General features: G+C 34.4%; 2 protein-coding genes across 34 annotated transcripts in view; one reads left to right on the top strand and one right to left on the bottom strand.

Annotated features, from left to right (window-relative positions):
- The window catches only part of LOC107503380 (sarcolemma associated protein), a 124,604-nt gene that overhangs the window by 75,320 nt on the left and 23,470 nt on the right, over positions 1 to 25,814 (top strand). For 17 of the 33 annotated variants that reach the window (XM_016131569.2, XM_016131570.2, XM_016131564.2 and 14 more), the window contains 3 exons: positions 14,895 to 14,954; positions 22,788 to 22,868; positions 23,172 to 23,231. In XM_016131569.2, the coding sequence (XP_015987055.1) occupies positions 14,895 to 14,954; positions 22,788 to 22,868; positions 23,172 to 23,231 (201 nt within the window). Of the gene's footprint in view, positions 1 to 2,006; positions 2,070 to 14,894; positions 14,955 to 22,327; positions 22,644 to 22,787; positions 22,869 to 23,171; positions 23,232 to 25,814 lie in introns of those variants that run through there. The other 16 variants (XM_036219895.1, XM_016131551.2, XM_036219891.1 and 13 more) reach the window with 3 other exon arrangements.
- Positions 5,964 to 6,252, bottom strand: LOC107503364 (60S ribosomal protein L37a-like). The gene has a single exon (XM_016131530.2). It carries the CDS (start codon positions 6,250 to 6,252, stop codon positions 5,977 to 5,979), a length of 276 nt encoding a protein of 91 aa, XP_015987016.2. The 3' UTR covers positions 5,964 to 5,976.

Genomic DNA, 25,814 nt, shown 5'->3' with positions numbered 1-25,814 from the left:
TAAATGAATTATTTTACATTCTTTAAAGAGCTCGATAGCCACATGTGGTTAATGACTACTATACTGGACAATACAATTGTAGAAAATCAAAATCCATAGGAAACTCATGTATATAAATAAAACACATTTTAAGTATCATGGTTCTCCATTATGTTTATGGATCCATCTTTTTCTTTACATTCCTATGTCCTTATTTAGTATCTTAGACACATTATTCTACCCCTCACCACACCCTCTGCATAAGTATGTGATCTCTCCTGGAATATCAATGACCTCTTTTATAGTTTTGGCGAGTGAGTTCCCAAGAGCCAGAATTTAAGTAATGGAGTATTAAAAGCATCATGATCTAAATCCTTTACATGTATTATCTGAAAGACTTTTTTCTCATGTATCTTAGGAGATGCCTTTTGGAAGTCATATATATATTTAATCTTGTATTTTATCTAAACTAGTGAAGTAAATATTTTAATGTAAAGTCTAGACGTTAAAATCAGAGTAGACAGAAAGGTGATTTTTGGCTTGGTGAGTGATGGTGGGATGCCCTGGATTAATAAATGTCATCTAAAGTCCTGTGATGTTAGTTTGTTTTTAAATAAGTTTCATAAAGTCTTTAAGTTAGGTTAAAATTTGGTTTCAAATGAGCTTTCATATTTTACAGTGCTGTTTGTATAGTTTGAGTTCTGAAAATATTATAGCTTAGATAGGATTTATGTAAAACAACTTTTTATTTTGGTAATTACTATTCAACTGAGGGCTCCTGTTTGGATTTTTTTGGCTCCAGTTGGCAACTGCTATTTATTAGATTTTTTTTTGTTGTTGTTAAATTTCAAGTTTTTGTTGCAGTTACTCTTTTTTCTTTTCTTTTTGGGGCTATATTGTGTCTTTTCTAAGTATGTAATACATTGGTTTCTAAAATATGAGTTTTAGCAACTTCTGCCATGTTTTCGTCTTATACTGATGGTGACTATAGGCTGGAGGCTCTGCATACATGTAACTAGATAAAGGTTAATGATAGATTTGAGTATGAAGGTAAAGAGGAGGACTGTCAGTAAGGATGTCAAGAGAGGTTGATGAGTGATCAGAGTAAGAAATGCTTGCCTCTCAAGCATAGTTGAGATGAAGCGGGATGAACAGGGTTGAGATAGAGAAGAGAAAATAGGCTTTTATGTTTTAAGTGATGCTAACTCATTGTTCTCTTTGACAGATGTTAGTGCTTTCACACCTTCCAGATAGTTATCATGTTAGAGTATATTTTTAACACTTGAACTTCCAAAGTCTGGTAGTCTTGAAAGCTACAAATATGTAATTCAAGGATATTATTCAGATTTAGAAGTTAACTCTTTAAATCAAAGATAATAAGAAAAAGGCTGAAACTTCTCTTCGACTGCTGTGTTAGAGTCTGATCTTATGCACCTAAAAAACAAAAACAAAAACAAATTCTGTTTGACTTGAACAAAACTATTTACCAAGCTCTCATTTTAAAATGTGCAGGCATCAATTTTAATTATTTGGGCAGAGATAAACAATGTAATATTTTGAGAGTGTATGAAGCACAGATTAAATGATACAAACGAGAAGACTATTTGTGAAATGAAAGTGTAGGAATTAAAATATTGCATCAGTTTCTTAAAATTTTAAGAATTCAGTAAGAACAAATGTAAAAATTTGAAATTATTTAAGTTATATAAGTTCTCATGGAGAAAGATATATTTTAAAATGGGAGAAACTTTTTAAAGCAATACATTTCTAGGTTTTCTTGAGCTCTTTGGATAGAAACTACACCTTTAAAAGCTAACCATTCAGAGTATAAATTAATGATTACAGAATTACAATTTTCAGTCTTTTAACTCCAAAATAGGTTTGTCATTAGTGTTAAAATATATTAAACTTTTATTAATCTCATTCAGAGTTATCCATGTTAAAACGTTTCAGTTTTTCTACCTTTGCTGTTGGTTTTCAAAAACAGCAACAGACTATATCCTTAAAGGTGTTTCTTTCTTTATTAGAGCACTTGTTTTCAAAGAGTGGCGGGGACTGCACTTTTTTTCATCAATTCATAGAATGCCAGAGTGAGTACAGAGTATTTTTCACATTGATTTTATTGAAGTTAGGGGCTAAAATTGAAAAATAACAGGAAAAATGAAGATCTCAATGTGTTATTTTTACTGTAGCAGTGTACAAAGAACCACCTTCAGATAGCAGTGAACTCTTTCATACTATTTATGTTTCTCTCTTTTGAGAAAAATATTTCTGTTGTATTCTCATTTACAGATGGAGGTGAGCACTTTATATTGCCCACAGAAAAAGAGGAAGTTTGAAGCTTGTTAATTAAAAATTGTTATTGAGCAGGATATAAAGTAGAATGTCAAGAACCTAAACTTTCTGTGTGGCTACTTAAGAGAGTAATACTGTTAACCTATTTTTATTTTATTTTATTTTATTTTATTTTATTTATTTTTACATTAACCTGTTTTAATTAAACTCTAATTCTGTCACAGATTTGGATTTTGAGGTTCTTAAATAAATTTCTTAAATGATTAAGTGAAGCCATAAAAACAGTAACTTAGTTTGGACACTCAGCTATGAAGATGGTCATTACAGTAGCAGGAGTTTCTAGGGAAGGGAGTAGCAACAGATTGTACTGTAGTCTGACATCAACAGCCTTGTATAAGGAACTTATACAAGGATATCTTTAATAATATTTTAAAGCTAGATAGGTTTGTTTTTGAGGTAGACCTTTGCTGAATTCTGAACAAAAGTATTGTGAATTTTTTCTTACTTGAAAATCATGTGGCTGCTTAACTTTGTTACTGTCATGAGGTTGAGATATTCTTGATCTTATTAGTGACAATTAAAGGTCACTGTGTTGTATAGTTCTTTGATGATATTTGTACTTTTTTCTATCAGACACATATTTTGTCAGGCATTTTTCTCTTCCCGTTAGCTCTCTCTTTTGAAATGAGTGTTTTTCCATACGTTTATGCTCATGAATTCATTTAGTGGTTGTGTACACATGTGCAGTGTGCCCCTTACCACATCTCTGGAGCATTTGGGGTTTGTAAGGGTCTTACCTGGTAATTCTAGCAGACACAAACTCAGCAGATCGAATATTATACTTCTTAGAGATGCTTTTGAAGGGATTTCATGTGATAGTTTAGAAAAGCTTCTGTTTTTGTCCATTTTAGACACCATAATTTGCATATAAGTTAAATATTACTTTGAGGCAAATTATTTAACAAATATAACATTTTTTAACTTTTAAAATTTTGGAAAAAAATTTTATAAAGCAAAAATATGTGCATCTTTTTGTTATCTTTTATTATGTTTTACTTTTTGTTATCTTTTCATTATTTCACTTGTAGGTGAAATTGGTATCCACTGAAACCAATTAAAAGCAGAATATATAATCTAAAGTAAAATCTTTAGGGCTTTATACTTAGTTTTGTTACATGCGACCACTTTTTTGAGCTATATTTTTATTTATTGTACATATTTACACTTCCTTCAGCCACCTATATGTCAGAATTGTCACTTGTCATGTATGAGAAGGTACAGCTTTCTAAGAATAGCAAGGCAGTGGTTTTGCAATGTAGATGGGTTGGCAAGTGGAGTCCTCCTTTATCTATTTGCTTTTAAGTACCTTGTAAACTGTTTTATAGTTTAGATACACCTGGAATAAACTGTGATAGGAACAGGTGATTTTTTGACAAGCTGAGGAGTGATATTATGACCAAAAAAGGAATATGCTTACATTTTATCTTGTCCCTTCTTTGCATTATACCCAACCAGTGATATAGATATGTTTTATCAGTCTCAAGGTGGCCCCTTCTGTATATCCTTAGTCGTAGAAATTCTGTTCATCTAGACTTCAGGCAATTTTCAATGATGGTTGTTCTGTAGTTGTAATTTTCATGTCATGAGAGGAAGCAAACACAGCATGTACTTACTCTGCCATCTTGACTGGAAATTTTATATGTAACCATTTTTTAATGTTACCTTTATTTTGAACTTTTGGGATTTATATTCTGAGCCTAAGGAAGTAAGAACAGAAAACTATCAAAAGAATGTTTTACTAACAATTCTGGAATCATTTAAAATATTATAAAATATGTAAAATATTTAGCTGTAGTTGTAACACAGAATGTTTTAAGTAAAGAAAATGATATTTGGAGGTTTAGGTTTTTATCGTGTCACAGTTACTGGGAGAAAATAGACCAAATAAAAATTCAGAATTTATGTAAATTACAACAGTCCTTTCAATAGGGAAATTAGCCAATGAAATGTTTATGGGAACTACGTAATGACGTTGGAAAATGCTAAATGCAGTACATGGTTGGGGGAAGGAGTGAAAATACAAAATCTTGTCCTTGTGAACAAAGAATGAACCAAGAAGCAGAAAAAAAATGCAGATATTTCTAGACATCTGAATCCATTTGGTCCCTAAGTGCAAATAGTGAAAGTTGGGACTATAAATTTAGCTAGGAATGTAGCCCATTATCTAAATCTGTTTGGTTTCTGAGTTTCAATTGCAAGTTGCTTAATGAGGATACTAGTTTTATCTCAATTTTTCAAATATGTTTGGTTCCTTAAATTTGGATAGAGTTGGCATAGTAAGGGTTATCTTTGGTTCAATTTGTTGTTAGAAGGGAAATTTTCATTATTTTATGACAGGTTGCCATTATAGAAACTGTTACGTTTAATAAGTATTTAGGCAAGCAGGGCAATTTTAGCAAAAATCTTACTCAAATGAGCTTTTGAAACACTTGGATTATTTTTTGTCAAGCACATAACAAACTTTTTTACCATTATTTTTATGGATAGGCATTTGGACTGATTTATGATCTTGAACACAAAGTGCATATTTATGATCAGTGACATTTCATATTCTTGTTTCCAGTCTCTTCAACAGCAAATATTAAATAGCTAGTTTTCATTATTTGCTGTACTCATGTAGAATAAATTCACCTTTATTTTAAAAATCAGAAAGCAAACAATTCACTTCCATATTTTTAATTTATTGGGATTTTTTGTTTGTTTGTTTGTTTGTTTGTTTGCAGTTTATGTGTGCAAATCCATAAGAATTTGGTTGTTGGCTCTCTCAGTTTTAAGGTGATTTGAGGAAATTAAATGAGTTGGAACACATTTCATTTTGTTTTCCTTTTATGGTAAAATACACCGTGTTTCTTTTCATTCTTTTTTAGGAAGAAAACTTAATCCCAGGCAAAGAGATTGGATTTTGAACAGATTTAAATATAACCTTTTGCATAATTCCAGAATTGTGAAGTAAATTTTCAGTATAAAAATACACCATATAAAATCTAGAATTAACCACTAACTTTAGTAAAACTTGACATAAAGTTCTAGCAATATTTCCTTCAGCGTTTCAGTAATGAAGTTTGGTTTCAGGAGAACACTGCGTTTGATGTTCTCTGCAAATTTTAGTTACATCAGGTTTACTACAAAATTTAATGAATATGTTGAGACTTTCGTCTGCTGAAAATGCTTTCTCAGTTAAATTGTGCATCTCTAAATCTGTTTCATACATATTTCTTGAACTCTGTCACTTGGTTAACTTGTATGCTGAGTGAAAAGATAAAGGGTAAAATGTGGAGAATCTAAGGAGCTGGAGCCCTGCCATCACTTCATGGGCATAGAGTGAAAGACAGCCTTCTCTGGACTGCTGTCTGCCCCTTTTTATTTCCCTTGCTGTCTTCTGCCTGGGAATGGGCAGAGGCATCATTGCTGGGTGCCAGAGAAATTTTCCTCTGAGATATACTTTGTAGAGATAAACCGTGCCCTACTCCCAGGGCATATCCCTTTTGAAGATGCCATTAACAAGTGCCCTGAAATAAACCTCATGTCTTTGTATTCTTAATCCATGCTTACTAGGAGACTTAATGGGTTTTTTTTATTTATTTTTTTTACACAAATTAACTCATTTATTATAGGCTAGCAATGGTTCAAATTGTGGAACTTCTACCAGTCTTTGAATTCCTTCAGTCTTCTGATGGCAGACTTTACTGTGAGGGCAGAAGTGGTGGTGTAGGTCCAGGCACCACTAGCTACCATTTTCATGCAGGAACTACAGTGCCAGATCCCCACAGCTTGTCTCTTCATCTTGGTTTTGCCCCTGAAGCAAGTGTATTTGACATGCTGGCCCATTTCAGTTCTCTTCACCATTTTCCAGAGGCAGGTGCCATAATGGGTCTTGTATTTACCAATGACTACAACCTTCTTGATGTATTTAGCCATATCACCACAAACTCGGTTGGAATCCAGAGAGCTGGTTTTTATTATTATTAGGCAAGAGTCTAATTTTCTTGATATTTCATGTCTTATTGGATTTTTCCTGATTTAAAAAAAAAAAAATTCTTGCCCTGCCTCCCACCCCTATTTTGAAACTACAGTCACTCCTCTCATTCCCTCCTCCTTTCTCTTAAGGCTTTGTTCTCACACAGAAATTGCCTTATTTGGAGTAATACATTAAATCAGTGTTGTTCTTGTGACTGTTTACTTTTCATCACTTTATGAGATCAGCCTCTCTGAACAATCTCTGAATTATTCTGATCACATATTCAACTTGAAACAGGTTTAAATTATTTTCATTTTTTAAACCTTTATTTCTCTAAGCCAAAGCAGTTTATGACAAAGAATAGAAACACTTGGTGTGGTTCCCTCCAGGCTCATAGTAGTTTGTGCCCTGTCTCCATTAAACAAAAATTCTTAAGTTTAAACTAGGTGTTGCTAATTTTCTGTTTCTTTGTTCCTAGAGTAGTTGTCCAATCTAGGATATATTGGAGGCTTTTTGTTTGTTGTTTATATGAACCAATCATTTCCCTAGTCAGCTAGCTTTCCAGCTTTCTACCAGATTTCCTCCCAATATAACGGCACAGAAGATAGCCTTAAAATTCATGCCAGTAGTGTTTTGGTATGTAGATTTTTTTTTTTAAATATTTGTTTTCATATTCTTGAAATTGGTCTATGTCATTTAGTTTTTAATCTTCCCTTGAATTCTGAATATTTCTCCTCTTTTGATATTCTTAGGTTTTAGGACAAATAGCTGCTGGAACTGTTTCTATGAAAATGCAGACTATGATAGCAGGAATTGTTTTTGCTAATTTTATTTTGTTGCAGAAATTAATAACCTTATGAAACTCTGTATTATTAAAATTAGCAACCTCACAGGACCTCCCCTGTGAGGTTCTAAAGCTCTATTTTTACTTCAAACTGCTACTCTCTAAAGGAAAATTGTCAGCTTGATGTTGAATGCTGATTGTTAATTTTTACTTTGATTGTATGTTGACATTAATTCTAATCTCAGTCTCTTTGCTATTTTCCTTTAATAACCCTTTAGATGACTTTAGCTCATTTTCATTTCTGATGTTTAGAATAGGATCAGAGGAATCTTGATGTGAATTTTGATTTGCTCCCTCACTGGTAGTTATGACTCTGGGCAGTATGACCTCTTTAAACTTCAATTTCCTCATTTATAAAGTGGGATGGTAGTACCTACTTCATAGAATTATTATGAAAATTAAATGAGATCGTATTTACTGAGCACTCTAAGTAATGCCTGGCACACACGTTACTGATAGGTAGAAAACTTACTTAGGGTGGGAGGCAGGGGGAGATGGTTTTAGTGGGAGCTTTCTTATTGAAGTAACTTGTTTTCTCCTTCAAGATAGTGAGTTGATTGATATAGCTTTATTGTTCCTATTAAAGTAATATGTTTCTGACACTCTAGAAATTAACTTTTTAATTACCAGTATGTGTGCCATTTTAAAAATTTGGTTTCAAGCACATTATTTTGATGCCCTAGTCATAACATTATTTTTTGAATGAAACCTAACTTTGAGATTTAGAAATATTTTCTATGTTGGCAGTACAACGTCAGATTATGTATTTCTTTTATTTTTGTCTACTCTTCTGTCAATTTAAGATCCCTAGGCAACTGATATCAATAACTGATAATCAAATCAGTACTGTTTATCTTATGCTTTCAATTGGTTGTAGCTGTTATGTGTGGAAAGTGGCTCTTTAAACTTTAAGAACTGAATCCAGTCTAGGCATGCCTGTGCTCCTGTTGAGCTTCTTTCGAATACGTTGTTTATATTTTTTTAATTTTTATTTTGTATGTATAGTAGTATATTCAGTACACAATTTATTTTTATAAGCCAAGAAATAAATTTGATTCTGTTCTCTTCAGACTTTGACAAGATTTGATCATGTTTGCAACTCTACCATATGTTTTCTGACTAAACTAAGTGCTTAGATGATGATTCTCAATTGTCAGACTTACTATACCCATCAGTTCTACTCCTTGGTAGGTTCCCTACAGAAATGTTTATGACATATATATAGATACAAATTTAAGAATGTTCACATCTTCATTATTCACAGTAGTTCAAAACAACCTGAAAGACCTTCAGTAGTCAAATGGATAAATACATCGAGGTATATTGGATGAAAGAAGCCTGATATAACAGAATACATACTGCAGTATTTCATTTATATAAAGTTCAGAACCACTAAAATCATGTTGTATTATTTAGCCATGCGTATTTGGGTAGTGTGACTATAAAGAAATGCAAGAAATTAAATACCATAAAAGGATTGGAAAAGGGAATGTGGAGGCTCTGGGTGGTGGTGGTCAGGTTCTGTTTCTTAATTTGAGGTGTAGTCATGCAGACATTTGCTTTAAAAAATTTTTTTAACCTGTACTTTTATGTTTTATGACTCTTTTATGTGTTGTTTTTCATGATATGGTTTTAAAATAGGGGAAAATGAGTAATCATTTCTCTGGAATATTCTTCAAAAAGAGAGTTTTCAAAAAGAAAGAAAATCCTCTACTTTATCTTTCAGTTGTGCCAAGGCAAATAGCTCTTTCAAGACCTGCAGTTATCATTACAGGGAAGTTCTCTTTTGAGTCTCCGAGGGGTCCCTGACTTTAGTACTCCTAAAGAATTGAAGTCCCCCCCCCCAAGTTTGAGAACCAGTGGTTAGAAACTTTTTCTAAAACAGTATTTTTTTCTTCTTTAATCCCAGGCCACTAATGATTCACAAGATTTGATAATATAATTTTAAATAATTTCAATAGTGAAGATAGCAGCAGTTGATTATTATTTAGCAATTATATATTAGTACTATTCAAAACTTTTTATGTGTATTTGTTAGTTTTAGAATGAGAACATTCAAATAGTTTTTTCAACTTTGGACTCTTTAAAAATAGATGCTCAATTCATTCATTCACCAACTATGTATTAAGTATCTACTATGTATATACCAGGTGTAATTTTAGCTGTTATGAGTATAGAAATGAACAAGACAAAGAAACTTTGCTTTCATGGAATTTACATTTTCTCGAGACAAAAACTAATAAGGTAATAATAAGTCAAGTAGTGATAAGTCCATTGAAGAAAAATAAAAGAATTTAAGTCAGTAGGGAACGAGAGTGGTAGTTGAACAGAGATGTGACAAAGCTGTGTGAGTTGTACATGTATCTGGGGGAAAGGGCGTGTGAGACAGAAATCGTTTGAAAACCCAAAGTGGATCTGAAATTGGAGTTTTAGAATAATAAAAATGCCTTTAAAAAATAATAAAGGACCAGATAGTAAATATTTTAGGCTTTGCAAGCAATAAGATCCCTGTTGCAACTACCATACTGTGCCATTGTAGCAGCAATGGTCAATCTGTAAATGAATAGACCTGGCTGTGTTCCTATAAAACTTTACTGAACAGACAGCAGGCTGGATTTGGCCCCGTGAGGCTATAGTTGCCTCACTTTGGGTTATATCATATAGACCACGTAGGTGATGGTAGGGACTTCAGATTTTGTTCTAAGAGTGAGAGAGTTTTAAGCAATAAATTACTTTTTATATATGTTTATAATTTTTAAAATAAAATACTTAGATATTCAACATACTAGAGAAAGTGTGGAATGGCTTTCAAAATCTGTGTTTATATTTTTTTATCTGCTATATTCATGTAACAAACATTTGTGGAACCTGTATTTTGTATCAGAATTGTTGAGAATTAAATTGTTAATAAGATACTTCCCTGCTGTCATTAAGACTCTAAATTCCTAGATTTATCACTTTCTCTTGATAATCTATAAGGAGTACCTAGTACTGTACATGGTGCATGGTAAACATTCGAGGGAATGACTATATTCCTTAAAGAGTTCATAGTATGTTGGAAAAGGTAGACATAAATAGTTGCAATAGCTTCTCAGAGATATGGATTAAAAGCTCTGAAAGAGGAAAGGGGAGCAATACCAAATCCATCTACAGGAAGAAGGAAGAGAAGATAAATTCCATTTTAGACATGGTGAGATTAAATTCCAGTGAGATTTCTGGATGAAGATGTTTAGGAAGTAGTTAGACAGTGGTGTTCTGGGACCTAAGAGAGAAAACTAGACTAGGCATCCACATTTAGAAATTATTCAAATGCAGCAGGTTGTTAATACCATTAAAAAAGAATTTTTGCTGTTGACAGAGATCTTGAAGACTAACATGTATTTAGATCACAAACAGAAGAAAGGAAGGCCAATGAAGCATGAAAAGGAAGGAATGAGCAAGCACATAAAAGAAGTAGGAATGAGTGGTATCCTAGAAGTCAAAGGAAAAGAGCTTTAAAAGAGAGGCAGTAGTTTTTTGATTTAATATGGTGAATGGAGCCATTCATAGTAAAAGATTATGAAAGACATAAATTCACAAAAACAAAGAGAATGGGAGTGGAGACTATAGCAGATAATAGATATCAGCAAGATTTTGGAAGATGTAAAACAGATAATTGAGTGGTAAGAGATTTGGGTTTTTATTCTTTTATTTTAAGGGCCTGCAAATGGGGAGGTGGGGAAAGGAAGCCCCCCAGAATCAAGTTAAAAGTATGGCTCAGATCTCAGAGGCACTCATTACCTGTCAGGTAGGGCAGGAGAACAAGGTGGTATTGAGAGCAGGATTAAAAGTTCGTGTGAGGAATCCTTAGACTCTCGTTTTTCTTCCCCCAGGCCATGTAGACAGACAAATGTCTCTTTCCTCCCACATAAAGACTGGAGGTTTGATCTCTGGAGGTGAAATGGAGAGTCTCTAGACTGGGGTACTTCAGGCATGGCTGAGGGTGGTAGTGAGCATCTTACTGGAAAAATAAAGTGGGAAAATTAAATGAAAGTCTGTATATTGAATCAAAGTGCTGGTGACCAACTTCACACTCCCCAGAAAGGAGCTTGAGAGAATTCTACTCCAGGGAAACTGATCAGACCAAGAGAAAAACACTGATACTGACATTTGAAAGTCTCCAGATAAACTGCCACTGTTTGTGTGGCCTAGACAATGTTGGATAGCTGCTCCAGTGACCAGGTTCTTGTCTTATGCCATGAGAAAGAATTCATGGACACAACAAATAACAAGTAGGAAAGCACAAGTTTTATTAAAGCAAAAGTACACACTTAACAGAAAAGTACCAGCAGCCCTAGGAGAGAATCTGCCTTAAGCTTTCTGAATAATGGGCTTTTGTTTTCTCGGGAGTGAGGGGTGTCCCAAGGCTATCCATCTGCCTCCTGGTCTTGGCTTGTTTCTCATGCCACCTGGAGGGGAGGAGGCAGTCCCAGGCCATCTATCTTGTCTCCTGGCCTTGACTTGTTTCTCATAATGGAATCTCAAGCTTGAAATCAGAACTGAGAGAGAGAGAGAGGGCTAAGTAGTGGGCAAGGGAGAAATTCCAGAGCTGTATCAGAGAAGCGGAGGGGTTGCAGGGTGCTCCCTAGGCTAACTATGCTATCTCACAGCAAAGAACAAGCCCAGCTCACGCACATAGAAATTTTTTACTGTTTCATCCTGAATATGAAGAGACAGCTAAGTTCACCAGGCTTCGAGGAAATTCGCTGTTGAGAAAGACAGAGATCAAAACAAATAAAAAGGAAACACAAAATATGATTGGAGATCGAAAAATACAGCAAGTAGAAGAAAACTTTTTTAAAAATGTGTAATTTCATCAGAAAGATAAGATGATTCATGGATGAACCAAGATAAAAACACTTATTTTTGAAAAGAAAGTAAAAGTGGTATTCTTGAAAACAAAATATGACACCAGGCATTTAAAAAAATTAAATTAGTAGAAGGATTAGAAGAGAAAGTAGAAGAAATATTCCAGAAAATGTAACAACAACAAAAAAAGGTTATTTGTTTAAAAAACAAAAAAGGAGGGAAATTTTAAGAAAATTAGGGAATTAATCTTGGAGATCTAATATCTGAATAATAAGATTTCCAGAGTTTGGGAAAGGAGAGAGTGAGAGAAGAGGAGGAGAGCAGAAAGAGAATGTATGAAATAGAATACAAAGAGAATTCCCCAGAATTGAAACTATGAGCCTCTAAACTAAAAGAAGGCACTGAATGCTTAACAATATATATTTTAAAAGACCTCACACTAAGTCAGACACAAAAAGTTAAATATTATATGATTCTCTTTATAAGAAATATCCAGAATAGGACTATATAGAGACAGAAAGCAGACAAATGAGGGCTGGGGCTGGGAAGAGAGGATGGGAATTAAATTCTTAATGAGTATGAGATTTCCTTTTGGAGTGATAAAAATATTTTGGGACTAGATGGAGGTAGTGGTTGTATAACATTGTGAATGTACTAAATACCACTGAATTGTTCACTTTAAAAATTGTATTTTAAGTTTTGTGAATTTGACCTCAGTTAAAAAAAAGAAAACTATATACTGAGGTATATGAAATTTAAGAACATCAGGAATAAAGAGATTGTGAAAACAGCCAGAGAGAAACAAAGGATCTTATATTGGTCATAATAAACTAAATTATAATATAGCAAAAAAAAAATAATAATAAAGTCTGGAATTTTAATGGCTTAATTGAACATTTTTCACTCATGCCACATGTTTATGGTGAGGGAGAACACTCTGCTCCACATCATTACTCAGATATCTAGGCTAATGGAAGCTTTGCCATCTTATGTTGCCATCGCAACATGTGGTTTCTAGAATGGCAGAAAAGAAAGTGTAGAAAACTCTTACTCTCAAATGCTTTGGCCCTGGCTCTTCTTCAGTGCTAGGAAGTTAGAATCTGCAGTCTCCTCAAGTGCTGAGAAGGAACAGGCAAACCAGGCACGGCTGAGCACAAGAAGTCTCTGCTGTGCATACTGAAGAGCAGGAGTTAGACTAGCATTAGACTCACCTAGTTTGAAGCTTGAAGACAGTGGAATAATGCTTTCAAAATTCTGAAGGAAAATTATTTCCTATAGATTCATGTATCTAAGTCAAATGTGAGGGTAGAAAATTAACATTTTCAGAGGAACAAAGTCGCAAAGCATTTACCTTCTGTCCTTCCATTTCAGGAAATTAACAGAGGATATGTTACACTTAAAAAGGGAATAAAGGAAGAAGAGAAAGATTTGAAATCTGGGGGCACAGGATTTTGCACAGGATGCAGCCCAGACTAGAGCAGGAATATTAAAAGGCTGGGAGGATGGGGCGGCGGAGGGGGGGGGGGCGGTGCAAGGAAATGTAATGTGATGTATTACCTGATATGTTTGACAATTTTGAGAGTTTTGTGGTTCTATAAGAACTTGCGCTGTGTTTGAGATAGATATGTAAAAAATTAGCAAAACAAGACATTATATGCTTCAAAAATATTAAATGGCTATATAGAAAGAGAAATATAGTCATAGCATATTCTATGACAGATGAAAATAATAGTCATACTATAAGTACTGATTATAGCTGGACAAAATGTAACTCTTATGAGGATGATATGACATACAAGAGCTTAGTCATCTATAAGAGATTATCAGTAAATAATGTCTAAAATGGAAAAATAAAGAAATAGCAATAAATTATTTAGAAATATAAATGGAAACGCCAGAAGAAATGGCTTAGATTTAAAGGTTGTTGCTTCTAGGAAGTGAATTTTAAGAGCGGAATGCAGTAGAACAGCTTGCATTATACATGTTGTAGAACTAATGCCTTTTAAAATTATCTAAATCTATTAGTTTGACTTCTTTTTTTATATGGAGGCAGGGCAAACAGTGCCACATACTGCAAAGAGCCTATATGAAATGAAAATTTGGAAAGGAGCCATAGGCTTTGGCAGATAGGAGGTTATAGTGATATTGGAGCAGTTTCAGTGGGTGACTAGTAGATGTAGACCAAGTTGCAGTGGGTGAAAAGTGAAAGAATAAAGAAGGTATATCACGTACTGTAACAGTATAAATTGAAGGAGACCAGCTGACATACATTAAATAAGAGGATCTACAGAATAAAAATGTTATCCTCAGTAAAATGCAGAATGTGAAAACCTGAAAATTTGACTTTAAATAAATTACAAAGAAGCTCCATTATACATTTACAGAGAATCCTCCATAAAACAAACAAAAAAACCCTTTTTTTGTTTATTTAAATAATTAGCTCTTCTACAATGATTTATTTTACTGAAACATGTAGGCATCTCTGTTAAATTGTATCAGTAAGGGAAAAGAAAACTATTGGTATAATATAATTTGTTATTACTTCTTTATTTAAATAAAATTCCTTCTCAGGATTCCTTTATTTCAACTTAATATCCTTGATTTAAAGAGGGTTGCTTTGTTTGTTTGTTTGTTCTGATTTTTTAAAAAGGTCTAGGCTTTTAAAATAAGATGAAAACTAATGAAAATAAAAGGCAAATTGTTCTACCCCCAGATTTCTACATTAATCTGATTGTTCCATTATACTTCGAATTCTCTTAGTTCCCTTTCCAGGTTCAAGTTTTTGTTTAAGCCTAGTCATGGGAGTAATATTATCATCTTTAAATTTGGTCATGGAATGTGTTACACTGCCCCGCTCAGGGAATGCTACTCGGTTTGGGCTTGGATAGTAACGTTTATTTTCTTTGGCAGAGAAGCTGATCGTCGAGGGGCATCTGACCAAAGTGGTAGAAGAAACAAAGCTTTCAAAAGGTTTGTTTGCTATGGGTTTTCTGTTTTTTGACAATACTTTTGGATAATACTTTTGGTTAGTTAGTGTACATTTTCAAGGTCATAGTATTTTAACAGTTTACTTCTTAAAGCTCACAAAATGGGAGTTCTGTAATAGTATTAGATAACAAAATAGTTTTTCTGTTTTAAGAAGGATATCTTAATTGGAAAGGTTCTTTTAAAAAGGGTAAATGTATGAGTGTGTGTGTTTTTAAATGCTTGAAATAGATTTCTTTGTGTATTAAACATTTGTTACAATCTCTCTCACTTCCAGCATTGTTTTCAGCCTTGATCTCAAATTTTTAATCAAACACATGTAAATCTTTTATAAAACAACAGATGAAAATTATTTGCAGTTTCATTTTGGGGCTTATACATTTAACATTTCTTATGATAATAATATTTTCTTAATTTTTGGCATCTCAATTTGATTTAAACAAAAGTAAATATGTAGAATCCTCTTTTATTTTATAATAAATTGTCTTATAATAGCCTGAAGTAGTTTATTCTGTTAATTCTTTTCTGCTAAAATTGTTAGAAAAGAAAAGTGAATTTTAAAGCATCATATTGTCAAGTCACTTTTGTGCATAGGGAGATCAGGCAAATAAATTTGGTGGGATATGCTTATTATTATTCTAGATCTTTCATCAGAACATACCAGCATAAATTTAAAAGCTAGCTTCTTAATCATTTTGGTAAATTAAAAAATGGGTGATAAAATTTTGGAATATTGAATTTTAGAGTATTCTGTTTTAGGAAAGTAATTGGATCTATTTGGATTTTAAAAATATTTAAAAGGATTCTGTTATTTCAAATATCTGATGGCTTCCATTCTGAATTTTATGCATGGCAGTTGCCATATTTGGGGAAAGAATGCTTAGAATATGCATCACTAATGTTATTCTGGCAGGCAGGCATTGAGTTTCAGAACAGTGGACTATTTTTAGTACTTACAACAGTTTATTTCATCTTATTAAAGTGAGATGAGAACAGGCATTAAAATAACTTTTACTTCACCACCTAAATACCTATTCAGATTAGTTGGTTGAATAGCCAACACTTTGAAGCAGAAGTAGAGCCTTAGGGAAAAAATAATCCCAGTACTTTAATTAAAGAAAAGTATCTTGGTGCTTCTTTTTAATGCATTCTGAATAATAATATATTTACTTGAAATTATATGAAAAAGATTTGTGCAATGCTATTGATTTCCTTCTGAAACCTGGCTCTAAAATATATATTGAAAGCTTTAAAGAGCATGCTTTTTGATTCAGTAGTTCCACTTCTGGGTTTTCATCTTCAGGAACAAATTGAACAAACGTGAAAGGGTATTTGTTTTAGTGTTGTTTAAAAGCAAAAAGAGAAAAACATAAATGTCCATAATAAGGGTGTTTATTAAATAAATTATAGCAAATAAATCCACGCAAGAGAATAGACTACACTCTTAAGAATAACAATACAGAAATCCAGCCAAGATGGTGTAGAAGGTAGATGCTGTGTTTGCTTCCTCTTGTGACCACACCAAAATTATAACAAAACTACAAAAAAACCATCACTGGGAGTGCCTGAAGTTGGGATGAACAGTAGTTCTGCAGCTGGGGACATACATAAGGGGTCATCTCGAGACTGATAGGAGGGGAGGAGATGTGAAATGGCCTGGTTCCACAAGCATGTATAATGGTCAGGAATCAGGAGGAGTATATTGGCTGCAGAGCCCCATCCCTCCCAGAGGAGCAGTGGGTCCCAGCTCTATACTGGGTTCCACTGCTGAGAAAAGAAGTCCCCGTACTTCTGGCTGTGAAAACCAGCAGAAATTGTGGCTGAGTGAGACAGGGGGCTGCAGAAATCGCAGACATTTCTCTTAAAGGGCCTGCACCTGGACTTGCTCGGTGATGGACTCACTTGTTCTGAGCTGTAATGCCAGAGCAGCTGCTCAGAGAGTTCCAGAGACATACAAGGAGGAACTGAATTGTCAGGCTTCAGGTTGAGGGCTGGCGGGGTGGCTTTCTCCCAGACTAAACTATCCATTGTTCCTTAATTGAGCAGCCACCATATCTGAGAGTCTCTCCAGCAACCTGATTAACACAGGTTGCTCCACCTAGGTGATTTTCTGAGATCCCGCCCCCCTTCCACCTTGTGGGGCCACCCAAGCTGCCTCCAGTTGTTTATTCCATACAAATGGCCTGTCTTGGCTTATGCTGCCAATTTTCCTAAAATCTCTTAAAGACTCACAAAACCCAAGGAAGCAGCCTCTGTCCTCAGTGTGCCCCATGCCTCTTGCTGAGCAGCACCAAGCCTGGTGCTAGCGGCAGCTGGCCTTGGTTTCTGGCTTGGTCTCTCAAGGCACCTATAAACCCATCATAGGTGGCAGCCATCTGTAGATTGCTTGGTGACTTTTATCAGGTGGCTCCAGAAGTGCATAGGCTATGATTGAACTAGGCCTGCAGCTAGGCCCCTCCCAGGAAGCCCTTGGGCCGGCACACCCAGTGGCCTACTTCAGGCCACCCAGGGCAGCATCAGAGGAGGACACACCCAGAGGGCCAAGTAGGCAAGCACCAGAACCCAACTAAAGTGAATCCTGCTCTATAGGGTCAGTTCCTCACCAGCCAATCCTCAGAAACAATCAGCCTAAAGGTCATTCACTCTCATAGACATGCAAACAGCAGCCGAGGCTCAGCTACAACAGAAGGGCACACAACCCACGCAAGGGACACACCTTGAGAATATCACTCAGGTGACCAGGGAAGACTGTGCCACTGGGCCCCACAGAACACCTGCTACATAAAGCCACTCTACTAAAATTAGGAGACTTAGGAGCCCCACATAATACATAGAAACAAACACAGGGAGACAAGAAAAATGGGAAGACAAAGAAACATGTCCCATATGAAAGAACAGAACAAAGCTCCAGAAAAAGAACTCAACAAAATGGAGACAAGCAATCTACCAGACACAGAGTTCAAAACACTGGTTATAAGGCTGCTCAGTGAACTTACGAGAAGAGTAGATGAACTCAGAACTTTAACAAAGAGAAAACATAAAAATGGAGATGAAAAACATAAAAGGGAACCAGTCAGAAATGAAGGAACAGTATCTGAAAAGTGTACATTCAAAGGAATCAACAGATTGGATGAAGTGGAGAATTGAATCAGTGATTTAGGTAATGGGGTACTAGAGGACACCAAATTAGAACAGCAACAAGAAAAAAGAATCCAAAAAAATAGTTTAAGGGGGCTCTGGGACAACCTCAAGGGCAACAACATTCATATCACAGGGGTGCCAGAAGGAGAAGAGAGAGGAGAGCAAGAAATTGAAAACCCATTTGAAGAAATAATGATGGAACTTCCCTAATCTGGTGAAGGAAATAGATGTACAACTACAGGAAGCTCAGAGTTACAAACAAGATGAACTCAAGGAGGACCACACCAAGACACATCATAATTAAAATGCCAAAGGTTGAAGACAAAGAATATTGAAAACAGCAAGAGAAAAGCAATTAGTTACCTACAAGGGAGCTCTCATAAGACCATCAGCTGACTTCTAAACAGAAACTTTGCGGGCCAGAAGTGCTTGGCACAGAATATTCAAAGTGGTGTAAAGCAAGGACCTATAATCAATATTACCCAGCAAGGCTATCATTTAGAATCGAAGAACAGATGAAGAATGCCCAGACAAGAAAAAGCTAAAGGAGTTCATCACCACAAAGCCAGTATTACAGGAAATGTTGGAGGGACTTCTTTAAGAAGAAGAAAAAAATATGTGTCAAAAATATGAATTAAAAAATTTATATATGAATAAAGAATGGTAATAACTACATGTCTATTAATAAGTAGTTCAAATAAAATAGAATTAAATGCTCCAGTCAAAAGATAGGGTGGCTGAATGGATTAGAAAACAAGACTTTTACATATGCTGCCTACAAGAGACTCACTTCAGATTAAAAGACACACACAGACTGAAAGTAAAGGGATGGAAAAAGATATTTCATGATGGTTCTAAAAGGTATTGTGCTAAGTGGAGTAAGTCAGATAGAGAACGACAAATGCCATTTGATTTTACATACATGTGGAATCTAAATAAAATAAACAAAACAGAAACAAACTCATACAGAGAACATTTTGAGGGTTACTAGAGGGGAGGAGGATTGGAAGGGGTGTGAAAAGGGGGGAAGAGATGAAGTTACAAAATAGTCATGGAGTTATAAAGTATAGCATAAGGAATACATATAGTCAATAATATTGTAATAACTGTGCAGTGTCAGATGGGTAATAAATTTATTGGGACGAGCCCTTCATGAGTTTTATAGATGTCTACTCACTATATAATATGCCAATTATAATTGAAAACTAAAACATTCTTAAAAGAGAATAATAATACAGATACAAGTTTTATATATTGAGAGATTTTTCTGTCAGCAGTCAACATTTTACTAGTGCTCATATTAAACATGTAGAGGTAATCCTTGTAACAAACTAGATGGTTATACTGTTACATGTTAAATCTGGCTATAAAGTATTTTCTTTTAGATTTGGCTGAATTAACTTATTTTTAAAATGATTTCATTAGTGATGTTTTTGGTGGAATTTTCTTTTCTGCATTGAAAGTATCAGTTGATGGAAATTGCCAGTTACCAGTGTACAAGTCTTAGTATTTTCTTCAGATTTTTCACCTAGTGCAAAATGTAGTCATAGGTTGCATATGCTTTCTGCTTAGGCCCTTACTCAGCTTGCAGTCATTGCATATCTATAATAGCTTTAGGGGTGGGAGAAAGAATATGATTAGGTAAGACAACTGGATTCAACTTCAAGTTCTACCACTAACTAGCTATATGCCTCCAAGCACCTTACTTTAGTTCTGTAAACCTCAGCTTTCTCATTTGTAAAATGAATTAACAATCTTTAACTTATAGAGTTTTGGAGAAATTTAATGAAATAATGTTTATAAAACAAGAAACAATGGGCCCGACAAATATTAGTTCTTCTTTTCCTTTTTGATCCTTCACCTTACTTTCTTTCCATGTAATTGTTCTAGTGGTGTACGAAGTGGGCTATGGCCCATATGTTTGTGTTGCCCATCCATCATTGTGACTACTCAGAGATAACAGTGTAAATAGTCACCTTGTTGTAGACTTTCCACTTTAGGAACAGGTTTGGTATCGATATTGGTAGCTGTTCTTTCATTTTCTTCTGTATACTATTGGTATGTCTTAATGATTAAGTACTGCACAGAAAACGAATCAAATGACTTTTAATACTAGGAAGTTAAGTGCTACTTCATAGCTGAAGAATAGATGTTTTGAAAAGAAGTACATACTGTACCACTCATTTGTTGTGTCTTGTGTTTCATTCTTGAATACATTTGGTTTCCTTCCATATGATAACTGTAGTATCGGTACAACTATGATGGTACAGTGACTTGATTTGGTAAAAGCTTGCCTTTTTACTTACAGTGGATTTGTGCCTTTAGTCATCATTTTTTTGGAGCACCTACTATGGATTGTGCTGCTGTGCAATTGGGATATAGCAACTAACAAAAAAGACAAAAAAATCCCTACCCTCATGGAGCTTATATTCTAGTAAGATCTCAGTAAAAGATTTGACCCACTTTTAAGACAATTTTACCTTCTTGGCTAATACTCTAAATATGAAAGTTCTTTCTAAGCCAGAAAAATACTTTAGAAAGTGTATTTCTCTTGGTTTACCTCAATATCTTGATCATAAAATTTCCAAAAACATCAAAATCAGAAAAGACTCATTTTTCTGTTTTCCTTTCTGTTCCCCCAGAGCAAATCCTTTTTTATCTATCTATAGAGTAGATGTATTAGCCTGCCTTATTTGAGACCAACTTTGTGATCAAAACTGGAACATTCAGAAATGTCTGATTTATAGCACACTGTGAATGTACCAGAACTAATTGGATTCCCATGGGCCTCTGTGGTCAGTGACTTTACTTCTCATCAGAGTTCCCTGTCTCTCATCAGTTGGCCTTTGACTAGAAATGGCAGTGAGAAAAGAAGCAAAAGGCTTTTTGTAATCCATCATCCATTTCATAAGTTAAACCACAAATTCCAGGGGTGTTCTTATATGAAATAGCCATAACAAATTATTTTTTAATATTGAATTAAATATTTTGACAATAATGGTTTTAGATATGCCTCTGATTACTTTCAAGATGGAAAATATCTTTTGACTTAGTTGATTATAAAACAATATCTATTCACTGTAATTTCAAACAATATATGACTATGTGAATTTGGAAGGTAAATGTCCACCATGGCCCTATTTCCAAAAGTAACCATTGGTATTTCTGTTGTAGATCCTTCTACTACAACTATGTATATACAACTAAATTATAATATAAAAATTCATAAGCTAAATGTATAGCTATTTTCAATCTAAATGGAGTCATATTATATATACTGTTCTTTAACAGACTAATTTTATCTAATAGTAGTGAGTATATTTTGAATATTTTCCATTTCATAATGAACAATGATGCAGTGAATATCCTTATATATACTATATGTAGTCTGTTATTTCCTTAGGAAAAGTACTAGAAGTGGATATGTACATTAAAATTTTTGATATATATTACCACAAACAGAACAGTCAAGTATGTACCAATATAAAAAATGATCATATGCTTAGTGAATTTATAATCTCACTAAGGAAATAAGCTACAGACACAGCATGATATAAAATAGGACATGATTAATTGGAAAAAGTATATGACACAGAGAAGATGCAATAAAAAGAAGCAGCATGATGGAGATATGAACACTTCCTTAGAGATAATGGGTCTTAAGCTGTATCTCACAGGATGAATAGGCCATGTAGAGAGAGAATGGTCATTGAGTTCAGGGAAATTCAACTTAAGGAAAGAATTGTAGGCCATACTGAGGTGACATGTTTCAGCCCTGTTCAGAGAGGCTGGTCTGGCTGAAATAGTGTTCATGTGGGAATTAATACAGGGACCAGGCTAAATTCTGGGATGTCAAGGTTGGATGAGGTCTTGTGGAGAATGGAGAGCTGATATAGGACTATGGTCAGGGAAATGATTTTCTCTGTGAATGCTATCTTCATGCATGCCATTCTGTACACAGATGTGCCATTACAGATGAGAATTTAGGGCCTAATTAATTTCCAGTCATCTTTATGACATTGTTGGCCTTCAGTTAGGATTTTAGAGAGCACGTTGTTGACAATTAGATGTAGTATGTCTTCATTGAATCAGGTAGCACACCACTTGGAAATAATTTCAAGACTTTTAAAAATATTTCTCTCAGTGTAGTTCAGGTATAATTATGTTTTCTTTAGATGTAAAAGACTATTGATTTTATTATTTTAAGTGTTACTTTTATAACAAATAGTTGTGATTATTTTAGAATTTTATGAATAAATAGTACTAAGGCAGCCTAACAGGTGTTTTTATATAACAGCTATTTCCTTTCATCATCTTCATACAATGTCCACATTATCCTGGGAATTTTGCTATATTTGTTGCAGTTCTCTGAATACTTTAGCAAAACGTGCTTCATTTTTGTTTCCAATTGGCCAGTGGACAGCTTTGAACAAAAGTCCCAGCCCTCCGCATAGCAGACACGATCCACATTATAATTTAATATGAGCTCCATGTAATAACCAGCATTCCATTTTGGACTAGAGTGGTGAAGAAGTAAGAGATTCAGTGACCTCAGTTAATTTTAAAAGTATTTTGCATACCAGTAGATTTAGAGCACACATAGCCTGAAGCAGTTTTATTGATAGACGCTATTTAATTATAATGACATTCTTTTATTTTTATTCTTTTACTTGGTAGAAAACCAGGCAAGAGCAAAGGAATCTGATTTATCAGATACTCTGAGTCCAAGCAAGGAGAAAAGTAGTGACGACACTACAGGTGAGCTTTAACCTAATGTTTATAGATCTGCAGATGTTATTGTTGCTGAACAGTTTAAGTATGCAAATTAATGTCGGTGTAGATTTCAGAGTTTATGTTGGGGGAAAACATTGCTTCCCTTTATCAAGTCACTTTCTTGAATCTTGGATATATTGTTTAAACTATCTGAATACAATAGCTGTTTAAACTTTAACTATCCAAATACAATAGCAGTATAAATTTAAGTTTATTTATTGTGATAACAGTAGCTTGCTGATAGAGCTGGTTATTGTTTTTGTTTGTAATTATCTTTTTCTCCCATAGATGCACAAATGGATGAGCAAGACCTAAATGAATCCCTTGCTAAAGTGTCCCTATTAAAAGGTACTTTAACATGTTTTTATGATATTTTAAACCAGGGCATGAGATTTATTTACCTTTTGCTACAAAATTAGTTCCACGCATAATATGAATTTTGTTTTAGTTAAAAGATTGACAGGTTCTATAAAGTAGCAGAAAATTTAAAATGTTGGTGCCGGTGCCAGTGTTTCAAAGAATTTATTGTAAAATAAATTGTATCAATCAAGGTTATGAAGGGCAAAGCAGTAAGTGGTAGAATTTGAAATGCAGCTGTAGTTTTTTTGTATTTACCTTGATGTCTCTTATATAAACTCATTACCACTTTTAACACAAATTAGAAAAAGATAAAAATATTAACTTGAAAGAACCACCTGTTTGCTTTATTATTATAAATGGTAGCAGTTGTAAATTTCTTCATTTTCTGATCGTCCTCATCCTCCAATAAATATACCTAGGTTTTTAGGACATTCTTCTAGATATTTTGAGTGCGGCTAAAATAAGCAGTGCATGTAATAAATTCTTTCTCTTGTCTTACTTCTAAATAAGAAGTATGTTTATTTATTGATGTTAACTTGTTTAGAATGAAATGGGTGGGAAATAAATCAGCATTCACAAATGATTTTTAAAAATAAGGTGCCTTAGGGTAGCTTATTGATAAATCTGTGGTTGTGCATTTAGCCTCTTTTATATTGCCTATTATACAAAGAAAAGTTGACATGTAAGTTCAGCCCAGTGGGTTAACATGTTTGTAGCAGTGGACTAACACCAGGCAGTTCTCTGGAATCAACAGCAGACACAGCCTATGGAAGTTCCTCAGTGTAGAAATACTTGTGCTTCTGGCTGGGCTATTAAGGAAACTCCCACCTCAGTCTAGACCCTGAGTTTGGATTATATAAGGAAACCTTGGTTTCACCCTGCATGACCCTGCTGCTGGCCTAGTTTTACAATGATTGGGATTAGGTATGGTTAACAGAGATTGCCTAGATTCTCTTAGAGTTCCTTAGTCAGGGCATTCTGGCCTTCTTGTTTCTTCCCCATAGATACTGAAGCTCATGTGGCTCTTTGAAGCCACCTTTGATTGAATTCCATTAACAAGGGACCCCCTGGGGATTACTGGCCCAGGCAACCAATTGTCAACCTTTAAGTATCTCTAAGTATGAGCATAGTTTCTAGCACTCTTACCTTTGGTGTTGATGAGCATGCTTTTTTTCTAGTGTTATAATAATAAATCTAAGTTAGTGTTTCCACAGTCTATAATCTCATCTTGGAGCATTTCTGACTCTTCTCAGAAATGCAATACTCTTATTGTATAAAAAGTTGTTATTGATACTGAACCCCTGGGCCTCTGTGGGAACATAGAGAAACAAGAGGGGAGGTGAATGAATAATGAAAACCAATCATACAAACGTAGCTGTTCTTATGGTCTTTTTTACTCTAGAAATCTCCCAGAAATCTTTTCAGCAGCCAAGTTCAGATTGATTTATGAGTATCATTTATGACTGTGTTAATTATATTCAACTGTTACTAGTGCTTTTGTAATTTTATGTGTCAGTCTGTTCTAGATTTTATTTTTACCTCACTGCCTACCACAATGCCAGATGTTCAGTAAAACTAAGATATTTGTTGAATGAATTAATAACAGACCTTTTACATCAAAGTTATAAAACCACAAGAGCATTAGGAAAGTAACACACTCCAGCCAGGAAGCTAAGAGTCAGAGAGCTCTGGGCTCAATCTCAGCTCTGCCATCTATTTGTAATATGTCTTCAGGCAAACTGCTTAACTCCTCTGTGCTTCACTTTTTTACATTGGTCAGATTGGGAAAGATCAACATCATAGGATTAATGGGAAGATTAAACCAAATCATGTAGATCATGTACCATGGTGTCGAAAACAGTGTGTTATGCACTGTAATGAAGACACTGATAATAATGATGATAGTGATTAATAAAAGCAGAGCTATCTATTAAAGAGTAACCTTTCATTAATTGAATAAGATTGTAGGGCTTAAAAAAACAACTGGTGGTAGATCTTTTCCTGTTAATAATAGGGAGTGCCCTTCTAGTTGCTAGATGGGATGCTACTCAATTCATGAATCGCTTAATAAAGCCAATTAGATCTTTAAAAAATAATAATAATATGTGTGTTCGTTTATTTGCCACATATAAGGGAACATTTTTTTTTTCATCCTTGAGTACCATGGGAAGGCTATATTCTATCTGTAAAAGTGCCTATAATATAAGCTGGAAAATCAGACTCAAGGAAGAAGGAATAAAAGGGGAAGCTGGAGAGAAAGAGACTGGAAAATACAAGGTGCCTGTGGAAGGAGAGTGGATGTACTAATGCTGCTATTAATTGCTTGGGGTGTTGTTAAAGTGACAAAAACAAAAATAGAATCCCAAAACTTTTCTTACATTTCTATATGACTACCAACGTTGTTATTGAAGTATTGTCTTTATCAGCACCTGTTGGAAGATTTTGGAGCTTAATTTTAAGAACATTTAAGTAGCTCCTTTATTTTCCTCATTGAAACCCTATGCCTGACTTCTCGAACCATTATTTTCAAATTTTATTCTTTCCTTTTTAAAAATTATAGCCAATCTTTAT

This window comes from Rousettus aegyptiacus, unplaced genomic scaffold (assembly GCF_014176215.1).
Source record: "Rousettus aegyptiacus isolate mRouAeg1 unplaced genomic scaffold, mRouAeg1.p scaffold_m13_p_4, whole genome shotgun sequence".
Taxonomy (NCBI): domain Eukaryota; kingdom Metazoa; phylum Chordata; class Mammalia; order Chiroptera; family Pteropodidae; genus Rousettus; species Rousettus aegyptiacus.
The sequence above is the reverse complement of the archived record's forward strand: the minus strand, read 5'-3'. Positions and strand labels throughout refer to the sequence as shown.